At 39.9% G+C, this 11,860-nt stretch overlaps 1 protein-coding gene across 2 annotated transcripts in view; it reads left to right on the plus strand.

Moving 5' to 3' along the window:
• Positions 1-8,558, plus strand: part of si:dkey-154p10.3 (oocyte zinc finger protein XlCOF6) — a 29,497-nt gene extending 20,939 nt beyond the window's left edge. For both annotated transcript variants that reach the window (XM_041184922.1, XM_041184923.1), the window contains exons 5-7: positions 784-917; positions 2,899-3,022; positions 7,930-8,558. In XM_041184922.1, the coding sequence (XP_041040856.1) occupies positions 784-917; positions 2,899-3,022; positions 7,930-8,122 (451 nt within the window). In that variant the 3' untranslated portion in view covers positions 8,123-8,558. The remainder of the gene's footprint in view (positions 1-783; positions 918-2,898; positions 3,023-7,929) is intronic.
• Positions 8,559-11,860: the final 3,302 nt, after the last annotated feature.

Consider the following 11,860-nt stretch of genomic DNA (forward strand, 5'->3'; position numbering starts at 1 on the left):
TGGGAGATAGATGCTGGAGTTTAGAAGATTTTGATCAATGTGGGGGTGTGGGTATCATTGGCAAGGCCAGCATTTGTTTATAGCCCTTGAACTGAGTGGCTTGCTTGGCCATTTCAGAGGGCAGTTAAAAGTCAACCACATTGCTGTAGGTCTGGAGTTACGTGTAAAGATGGTAGATTTCCTTTCCTTAAGGGCATTAGTAAACCAGTCTCTTACTGAGACTAGCTTTTATATCTCAACAGCTGCTTTGGTGGGATTTGAACCTGTATCCCCAGAGCATTAGGCAGGGTCTCTGGTTTTTACTAGTTCAGTGACATTACCACTACACCACCATCTCCCCATGCAGCTAAACCCATCTTGTGATCACCTGGCATCTGGATCCAGCCCTCGAATAGTGGAATCCTTATATACAGCAATAAAAGATTGAAGTCCAATTCCGTTGGACTGGAAAACAGATTGTCTTAACAACTTAAAATAGATTACAGATGGAATGTGGAAAAGTTGATTGTGACGAAATGTCTGTAATGATCACTTAGGCATTTGACTTTATTTCAGTGCTGTTAGGCATCTTGGGATATTTTTGCTACATTAAAGCTACTATATAAATGAAACTTGATGTTATAATGCTGCTCTTGTTAGTGTTAATTAATGATTTAGAGTTCTCAATTTTATCCAGCAGAGTAAGGGTTAAGTAAAGCAATGCTTATTAAATGGCACTAAACAATTGTAACCTTGAAATTTGAATGAGGAATGATGGTGACAAATCTGTTTCCTGTTGGACAGGAAATGCTCCTCCAAGTTGGCACTCCAGAGACACATGGGAACACACACTGGTATAAAGCCATTTCATTGTCAGCACTGTGATTATAAAACCAGACTAAAGGCATCACTAATTCAACACATGAGAATTCATACAGGTAAGAATAATGGATCACATATTAGACACCTGTTTTCCGTTGCATAACACATACTCTAAAACTCTGTAGATTTGCTGTCCCAAGAATAGTTGAAAATAATTTTAAGTGTGCCATTCCCTCTTGTTAAGTTATGAAGTTCCTACGTCCTCTCTGCCGTCTCCCTTATGGTTTCTGTGGATCTTAAAGCCTGTGAACCACATCACTAATATGCTCTCAACTTTTCATTCAGCAACTTTAGAGTTGTGAGGTTCCTGAGATGACCTTGAAAATCATTCTGATTACCTCCCCCGCCTACATGAAGAGGGGCCTGAAAAGACAACTCCTCTGTTGTAGCCAGTGACGGGTCAAATACATGACACTTGGCAGTTTGTAAGAGCAGCTGTAAGTGGGTTGGGGGCTGTTCTTTCCTGGAGTGGATGCAGAAGGAAGTGAGCTTGGAAGAGAATGGGGGATTTGGGTCACAAGGGACACAAACAAAGTGGTAAAGGATAACCTTGTTATTGACTGAGGCTATAAGATATGGCAAGGTCGAGGGGGATAGCCTTGAATGAAGGTAGGAGATGGAAGGGAAAAGTAGATGAAGTACAGGTGAGCCGTAAATTCAAAACAAGATGAAGCTCGAGTACTATTTCAGAAATATGATCAATGCGTCTTTTTTTTAATTTAGTAATGGAAATCAAGAAAATTGCACTTAACATTTTGTGATTTAATTTGCCTACATAACATAACTTCAGAAAGTTTTGATTATTAAATACTGTAGAAGATCAGTTGTTACGATAAAACACTTTCTTTAAGTTGGGGAGTAATGAAATATTTTTGAAAACTTTCTTTTTGAAAGTACACAACTGAACTGCCCTCTTCCCCTTACAATGTCTTCTAGCTTCTTTGTTGAATCTGTGTTTTTTATTCATTCATGGGATATGGGCATTGCCTACATTTGTTATCCATTCGTAGTTACTCTCGAGATGGCAGTGGTTAGCCGCCTTCTGGAACTGCTGCAGTCTATGTGATATAGGTACACCTACAGTACTGTTATAGAGGGAGTTCCAGGATTTTCAGCCAGCGGCAAGGAGGACGATATATTTCCAAGTCGTGATGGTGCGTGAATTAGAGGGGAACGTGAAGATGCCGGTGTTCCCCTGCACCTGCTGCCCTTGTTTTTCTAGATAGTTGAGGTCATGGGTTTGGAAGGTGTTGTCAAACAATCCTTGGTGAGTTGCTGTAGTGTATCTTGTAGATGGTACACCCTGCAGCCACAGTGTGCCAGTGGTGAAGGGAGTGAATGTTTAAGATGGAGGATAGGGGTATCAATGAAGTGGGCTGTCTTGTCCCAGCAAAGAAACAAAAGGCCTCATGTCATCCAGGCTCTTCAAAATTTTGCTGCAGTATTGATATATTGGAGGAAAAGGGTGTCTAGTTTCTTGAGTGTTGGAACTGACCTTTTCCAGGCAAGGATATGCAAATTTTATTTCCATGAACATTTGAAAGAGATACATCATGATGAAGTTTACTGTGTGTGAGCTGTTGAGTTACTGCATAGATAATTTTTGTGCACATGTTAGTCTGTCACTGCTGCGTCTTTGCAGTGCAGTGAATATTCAGGTTCTGAATGTATACTTCTCCAGTTTGATGTATTGGGGAGGATGGGGATCAGGAAGGTGAACTATTTGAGTACAGTGTAATGTATAACTATAATGCTTACACTGGTCAAGATTCAGGAGTGCAAAGGGCAATAAAAATGGAAATCAATAGTAAGGAAAAACTGGAGGCTGAGCTGGCACCACCTGTGTTATAGACTGGCTGAAGTTGAAAGTTCTACTTGTCGTATTCTATGCAGTAAGTACTTGAGAAGTTTTAGATTAATGCAGTTTGAAAATTTGGGTTGCAGAGGGAAGAGAAATGGAAGTAATTGTTGAATTGTGCATGTATATCTGAATGAGGTTGTTTTACAAGGTATGTTATATATTTTTTGTCTCCAAAGGTGAGAAGCCCTTCAAATGTACAATCTGCCAATATGCCTCCATTGATGCCAGCTCCCTAAGGCGGCATTCCCGCACACATTCTACTGAGAAGCCTTACAAATGCCAGCTGTGCTCCTATAGTTGGTGAGTGCGTACACTACCCGTTACTATCATGCTCCTTGTTTACCCTTCCCATTCCACGTGGCCTAGGAACTTGCACCTTCACCCAAATGAGGGGGTAGAAACTTAAACTCTCATTAATTACTGTACTGTAAAGGTCAATGAAATCAAGGAGTCGTCAAGATTCAAGAACATTCTATATCTTTGTTGTAACTTTACATTTCCTTGGGGAGCCTTGGCTGGAATCAGAAACTTTGAGCTGGATTTTTGCCAAGTTGGGATAACTTGGGAGCCCTTTAAAAATGGCAAGAGGGTCCCAATTCTGGGATTCCCCACCCCATTCCCACAGTTTCCAATTTTCATGGGTGCCTTTTAAGGGTGCAGGCTGGGTTCGGGTCGCGAGCCTGCACCTTACACACTCGACCTGGCTGGCTCCATCGTGGGGATTAGCATGTCCTAGTCCTCTGCAATTTTCAGGGAGTCAGGTCAGCTTTTCAATGAGCTGTGGTACACGGCAGCTCAAGAGGTGTTGTGAACCATAGTCTGCGTGAGGGAGCCTTTTGAAAGGCAAGTTCAAAAAGGTCTGCTTCATGCTCCCATGCCAAGGTATTTCTCCATCCCACCCACCTTTATGGCCTTTCATGCCACCTGTGCCAAGGTGTGCCCATCACCCACCCCTATGATCCCGCAAGCCTCATTTTATATCCTTGGCTGAGAGCCCAGAAATTCATTAGCCTGTTCAAACACCTGAGACCCAGGGAAAACATTAGTTGACAGCTCTGGGTTTCTGATCTATGCTCTCAATTTCACAATGTTTATTTACAAAAGAAAACGAGGTTTCAATTGTTTGTAGTTTCTACTGTTGATTCTTTAAAGGGTCTGGATGATTGACGCTTTTATTGGGGCATAGTAAAAAGGAGTTTTTTAAAAGAATGGAAAGTTTATCAATGAATGGCTTTTTGTAAAGCATTTTTAACAAATCCTATTGTCACTATAGTGCTTCTATACAGTGTATAATGAGCGAATGGGCATGGAAATGCCATAGTTTGGCGTGGAGGGCATGAGGGACCATAGAGGTTGGGTGGGAGAAATACCTTGTCATGGGGGGGTCATGAGGGGCCGTAGGGAGTGGATGGGGGCATGAGGAATATGTGAGGTGTGAGGGGCAAGGGCAGAAGGGCCTTTCTGTTTTCATTATAACTGGGACAAAGTCCCAGTACCCACAGTACCGGGGCGGGCCTTTTAAACAGCCTGCCTTGGCACCCGGCAGCTCTGCGGCTGTCTCTGAACTTTTTCCTGGGTCGACTGGCCCGACTGCAGCTTACAGGCTCCCCGCGCAACGAAAATCCCATCCTTGCTGGGAATTTTCCCGACTCCTGCTACCCGCCTCAAGGAAGAAAATCCAACCCTCTGTGTGGGAAGAGCTCGGCAGTCCATTGTGGGAATGTGCTATGAAAATATGTAAAATTTTTTATAAACAGCCCTGGCAAATCCTGGCTGTTGGGGTAACAGTTTCAGAAATCAATGATATCGTTTTTCTGTCTGGGTGGATTGCATCTCAGCTACTGGCGGGAACTTTCTTACCCATTGCAGGATTGTTTTAATACCCAAACAAAAGGGCTGCTCTCTTCATCCTCCCTTCTGCTTTCAGTTTAAGTATTTTTTTTCAGAGAATGACTTGCCTTTGCAAAAAGTAAAACCTTAAAGAAAGTTAAATCAGGCAGTTACATGATTATCATTAAAGCAGGAAGGAAAAGCAAAGAAACAAGAGGCCTCGTGGCACCCAGACTTTGCAGAGTTTTGCTTTAGTATTGACATATTGCAGGAAAATGGTTAGATCAACAACACTTACAAATGTTTTCCTGTAGTATAGCTTGTATTTTTATTTTCGAGAGTCTGTACAATTTATAAATAAGTATCAACTCCATAGTTAAATGCATTGTGTGGAGTGACATTGATCCATGCAGAACAATGTTTGGACCCTGGTCTGTGCCCAGTTAGCTAGTTCTAATTGGTGTGCCAATGGAGGTATTATAGTCAGCTTAATTGTTAGAAAGAGGTTAGAAAGCATTCATAGTTTCTGTTTTGTTATCCAGTCATTTGACTTAATTGTAGTATCCCACCCAGCTATAATACCCTGCTGACACATTGGCCTACGTTTTCCAATTGTCACACTGATTTAAAATGAATGTGTTACTGTTGACATTACAAATATAAAACCTAGGTCTAAAAATTAGTGTTCAAAGTTCTGTCTCATAAACAGCTTATTTTCACTTCTGAGGTGATATGCTTCAAAATTGTTTTTTTATTTAGAGAAAAAAGCTTAATGGAAAATTGCAGAATTGTTACAGCACAGAAAGAGGTCATTTGGCCCATTTTGTCTGTGCTGGCTCTCCACAGGAGCAATTCACCTTGTGCCATTGCCCCCGCCTTCTCTCTGTAACCCTGCACATTCTTTGTTTTCAGATAAAAATCCAATTCCCTTTTGAATGCCTCAATTGAACCTGCCTCCACCACACTTTCAGGCAGTGCGTTCCAGACCATAACCGCTCGCTGTGTGAAAAGATTTTTCCTCATGTCGCCATTGCTGCTTTTGCCAATTAGATTAAATCTGTGCCATCTTGTCCTCAATTCTTCCACAATGGGAGCGGTTTTTCCCTATCTACTTTCCAGACCCTTCATGATTTTGAATACCTCTATGAAATTTCTCTCAACCTTCTCCTCGCCAAGGAAAACAGTCCTAACTTCTTAAATCTATCTACCTAATTGAACTTCCTCATCTGTGGAACCATTCTTGTGAATCTTTTCTGCATTCTTTCTAATGCCTTCACATTCTTCTTAATGTATGGCACCTAGAACTGGATGCAATACTCCAGTTGAGGCCAAACCAGTGTTATACAATTTTAACATAACTTCCTTGCTTTTATACTCTATGTCCCTATTAGTAAAATCTAGGATGATTTATTAACCGCACTCTCAACCTGTTCTACCACCTTCAATGATTTATGTACAAATACATCCAATTACCACATATCATTTACAAGCAAGGGATTTATTTTCACATAGAAGTCTAAAGATTTTTAAATTTTAAATTGTTTCCCTAACAAGTGGATTACATTTATCTCTGCCATTGGGGGACGAAGCTTCAAATATTCAAATAGCAAATGGGAAATTATATTTTCACCCAAATGCAGGATTTTAATCTGATATCTGCTTTTGAGGTAGAGTTTTGCATTTTTTTTTGCTTGTTTTCTTACTCTTTCTCCTTTGTCAACTCTGATTTAAGTCGCACAATTGCCCTTGTATTCATTCTTGTGTTTTACTCACTGTTTGCTTTGCTGTCTGTTTCTATTGTTCTCATACTCCTTTGTTTCTGATTCTCTTTTTCTCTCTCTCTTTCTCTCTCTCTCTCTCTCCGTCCTTACACTACTTTCACTGCTGCTCTATTTTTCATTTTGTTTGATGTGTTCCCTCCTATTCTCCTTTGCCATCTCAGGGAGGAGGGGTCTTTTTTACCTTCTGCGTTCAAAGCACGCTCGCAAAATGAGAGAGTGAATAAAAGATTAATGTATTATAAAAATGTTGTTCAAAAAACAAGATTTACATTGGGGAAACAACCGTATACCCAAAAACATTAGCAATGGAATGGGGCCATGTTGTTGCTTAGCAACCTCAGAATCTCATGATTTTTTTTTACTGTCACTTCTGCATCGACTTCAATGACTCTCCTGTGATTTTTGCACAGTGTCGATTAACAGTAGTGTTCATCTTCAGCTTCACTGACACTGGTGAGGGTGAATTTTTTCATATGATATTTGAAATGCTGCTGGGTGAACAATTCTACCCTTGGACCTCACAGAAATGAGTTCCCTCAAAAACATTGGTCACACCTTAGAGAGAAAATAGTGGATGTGATCCTTTTGAGGTTTTCTTTTTAATCTTATTTTCAAGCTTACCTTTGACTTTTGTTACCGGGGCTGGAGGCAAAAAAAAAGTGTGTAGATAATCAAGAGGGAAAAAAATAAGTGAAATGTGACTGATCAAATGAAAAATAATTATGAAAATTATTGGAACCTAAGAAGCAGTGAGCATTCTGAATTCAAATAAGAGAGGGGCCATTTAATAGAGAGAAGTCTTTCAAAATGGAACTGTTTCTATTTAACTCCTTAAAATTAGGGCTTTAAAATTAGTTTGTTGAGTTTTCTTTCTATTATATATTTTACAGGTTGCTGCTTCCCAAATAAGTTCAAAATGCTTATTTATTTTTATAATAACAGATAGAAATGACTCCAAGCAACTCGCACTATAACTACTGAGCCAGTATTATTAAGGAATAGTTAGCTGACAGTTTTGACTTTCTGCACAAGCAAAATATATATTTTGCCATTAAGGTGTTTCTGCTTGACAGCAATGATTAAATATAGCAATTAGACTGGTTGGACGATTATGGTCTGTCCCTATTTGAAGTTGCAGCACTTTCTTCCTATTTGCGCAGAGCTAACAAAGTGGTTAATGGAAGAAAATAGAACTTATGAAAAGGCTAATCTTGTTATCTGCAAAGCAGTTAATGGCACAGGCTACCATTTTCTGCTTGCTCTGAGCTGACCATTCAGCCCACCAATGCTGATCTTGCATTATCAGGCTACACAGATCTTTCCTGGCAAGCAGGGAACCTTGAAAGTTGGATTGCCAAAATTCCAAACAGAACTTTTAAAGAATTGGATGTGCACAAGCTCGCAAGTGCCCGGTTATTTTTGTGCTGCCATGGAGCTTTGGAATGCATCCCACATTGTCAATGGGGGAGGTTACACAGATCAAGCAAAATGGAATTGCTTCAATCCAAAGTGCCTCTGCATAATATAAATTATACAGTACAAATATTCATTGAAATCACAAATTTAGTTTGATTTGATTCTTCTTCTGTTATGTAGCATTCAAAAGAAGAGCTTGGACCTTCATGTGCGCAGGCATCACACGGGTGAGACATTTGGGTGTCACTTGTGCATCTATTCCTCTCCTGACAAGCAGCTTTTGCAAAAACATCTGAAGAAACACCAGAAGGAGATGGAAGAATCCTTAAGGAGCATTCAAACGACTTCTGGAGTGGAGCCATTTACAACATAACATTTTGAGGGAGCCCCCGACATCCTGCAAACTGGCAATTCATAAGAAACTGTGAGATCACACATCTGCAAGCTAGAGATTTTGTTTTATTAGGTCAGCTGGGCCAGCTGCTATTATCTCTGTACTGAAGGAGCTGGCAACGATGGCTTGGACTACATTCCAAGATTGTTAGCATTCTGAAAGGAGCTTTGGTATGTCGAAGTTAGAATGTGCCAGTGAACTGTGAGAAAGCTAACTGTACAATCCCTTATGCTTATAGAAAATAGTGTCTCTGTTTCCCAGCCATTTAAATCTTTCAAAACCGAGTAGCTCGACCCCAGTGTTACACCCCCACCTATTTATTTTTCAAGGGAGCGTTAAAGTGGTGGGATTAATTTAATATGGACTGTGTTTGCAGTACGGCTGACCAAAGAAATTAAAAAATACTTACAAACCAGAGAGTGAAAGTGTCTCTTAACAAAAGTGAGACCACTGCTGTCTACTTCTAGTATATTGTTAATAAACAGTGTTCCCGTTCTAAAAAAAAAACAGAGGTGGATAGAAGCAAGTTTGGCTTTTCCTGTAGCTTTTCTGCCACGTTTTGTTCCTCATCATAAATTCTGATGGTCTAACTGTTAGTTTGAGTTTCCACTATTACGTCATTCAGAGCTCTGAAATGCTACCACCATCACACTGCCTACAATTGAATATCTAGTTGCTTGCAGCAAAATTGCTTTTAGATTTTAATATTATCTGAGGTTCTCAATAAATGCAATGAAGCTGCTTACAAAAACACTTAAAGCAATAGACAATAAGGTAGCAGTAATGCATTTTTTTCCTGAAGAAACAATAGCCTACAAATTACATTTAGCAATATTATTCAAGCACTTAATGCACTGGTATGATGGTGTCAGTCTTGACTCAGTGGTAGCACTTACCTCCTGAGTTAGAAAGTCCTGGGTTCAGGTTTCACCCTCGCCACTTGTGCACATAACCTATCATGACATTTAAGTACAGTACTGATGGAGCGCTACATTGCTGCAGGTTAAATGAAAGCCATGTCTGCCCTCTCTGTTGGATGTAAAATACCCTACAGTATTATTCGAAGAGGAGCAGTTATGCTGTTATCCTGTCCAATGGTTAAACCCTCAACCAACATCAGTAAAACAGATATCTGGTCATTAATCTCACTGATGTTTCCAGGAGTTTGCTGTGTGCAAAGTTGCTGCTGCATTTTCCTATGTTGCAAGAGTAATTCATTGCTGTGAATAATTTTGGGGCATGCTGCAGTTGTGAAAGGTGCTATACAAGTGCAAGTTCTTTCTCTTTCTCTGTTCATTTAACATGGGTGAAACCCATGTAAAATAAATGTGTTAATACCCATGTTAATAGCATATGGCTGTTGATAGTGTCAAAAATAACTTCTAAACTAATATCTCTACTCTGTAAGAAAAACGCATAATGATATGACCATTCTGTTGATTAGCATGGATTAACTGCAGTGTCAGTTTCTTTAAGCCTCTTGGAATACTGTGCATATAGATGAAATATAGGACTGCAAGCTGATAAAAAAAAATGTCATTGTGGAAGTGATGTTGAAATATTTGAGCTCAATGTGAAGCCAGGATCATGTTGCCAAAGAGGAACAAACTGTAGTACAGTTGATCATTAGTACTTCACTTACAATTCAGAGAAGCACACAGTGACATGGTAACAGAAGAAATGTGGCAATTGGGACCAGTAGAGTTGCAGATCAGGGTGTGAACTGGTGTTTGTGCTGAGTTCTGATGCTTCAATTCAGGCAAAGAAATGTAAAACTCCTATGCCAAATGATACACCGGCCTGGTTTAAGTCATTAACTCTCATTGTGACCATGAGAACAGTTCTACGAAACCTTTCTCCTTGGCCTTTTAAATATTTTGGAAATGTTTCATGTGTTTGTGTGGGTTCGTTTTGTTGAAGCCTGGCTTTCAGCAGTCCTGTAAGGCTGCATTTAGTATTCTGAAGGGAAGTTACATTTGCATGTTAATTTGCTGATTCCAACATCTTTTTTGGAATACGAAAAGTCTCAAACCAACCCTTCCAGTGTCCATGGATTTGGAGCTGGCTAAGACCCAGCTCCTTTGTTGTTTCTGATTTCTGAAACTGCTCGAGTCTCTTGCCTTATTGTAGTTTTCTCTGTTCTCAAGTTGACAGCACTAAGAAAGCAAAGATATGGTGGTCTTCACATGACTGACATTTCATGGGTCACCAAATCCATTAGTACAGCCTCTCCCAGTGACCTTCTGAACATGCTGAAATGGCTTAATGTGCTTTTTCCCTGTGACCTTTCTGATCTCAGTGTTAGATACTACATCAGGCCGTGAATTCATAGTTGAGCCACCTGAGGAGCCTAGTGCTTTTTTAAAAAATTCAGTTTCCCTCAGTCAGCCTCCAGCTGCTCAGTTATCTCAGCAGAGAGGAGGGCTGGAACCTAGAGCCTTCCAGGTATCCTAGGTTAATACCGTGTAGTGTAATTATCCAATGAGACAGTAGTAAAATCAAACATGCCTGGAATATTTTGTTCACAAAGATCGAAAAAGAAATAAAAATCTGCAGGGATCTTTCAAAATATATTCTCTCTGTATTAAACATTTTCAATAAAATTTTGAGCTTAATGGGTAAATACATTGCTTGGTGGAATTAGGTTAGAGTGATGATAAGGCTCTATGTTCGGTACTTAGCCTGAGCTGAACAGGTTGATCTCAGCTGAGATGACAGTTTATTTTGTTCTTGGAATGTGACCAATACTAGGAAAGCCACATATATTGTCCATCCCTAAGTGGCTGCTTTATGAATGGAAGATGCATTTGTATAGCAGTTTTCATGATCCTGCGACATCCCAAAGAATGTAGTAATTGTGTACTATTATTTAAACGCAGTCACTGTTGTAATGTGGGAAACATGGCAGCCAATTTGTACACAGCATGCTCCATGCAAACGCCTATCAAATCAATGATCAGATCTCTTTTGGGTATTGATTGAGGTATAAATATTGTCCAGGACACTGGGAAATATCCTCTACTACTCCTTTAAATAGTACCATGGGATCTTCTATGTGAATCGTGGCACTGAAATTTAGGTTAAGGGTCCAAAGCAGTACTTGATGGACTGCTGCATAATATCAGGTGTCATCTTTTGGATGAGATATTAAATGGAAGCTCTCTAAAGTGAATGTAAAAGATGTCCTGGCGCCAGTTTGGAGAAGAGCAGGGGAGTTAATCCTGATGTCCTGGCCAATATTTATCCCTAATTGAACATAAATGTAACATGTTATCTGACCGTCGTCATATTGCTGTTTGTGGGAGCTTGCTGTACACAAATTGGCTATCATATTTCCTTTGTCATAATAGTGACTATACTTCAAGAGCACTTAATTAGCTGTGAAGTGCTTTGGAATGTCCTGAGTTCATGAAAGGTACTATATAACTGCGTTTCTTTCTTTTACTTTTTCCTTTTTACTTGGGAAGGCAGACAGGCCCTCTGGTTAGCATCTCAAATAAGATTGTTTTTACGACCTAAGTGGCTTGCTTGGACAATTAAAGGTCATTATGGTACTGGAGTCACATATAGACGAGGGGTTCACACACACACCTTAAACCAGCTTATATTTCACTCCTTTCCTATTTCTACTTAGTTCTGTCAAAGGGTCATGAGGACTCAAAAAGTCAACTCTTTTCTCCGCCGATGCTGCAAGACCTGCTGAGTTTTTCCAGGTAA

This window comes from Carcharodon carcharias, chromosome 3 (genome assembly GCF_017639515.1).
Source record: "Carcharodon carcharias isolate sCarCar2 chromosome 3, sCarCar2.pri, whole genome shotgun sequence".
Taxonomy (NCBI): domain Eukaryota; kingdom Metazoa; phylum Chordata; class Chondrichthyes; order Lamniformes; family Lamnidae; genus Carcharodon; species Carcharodon carcharias.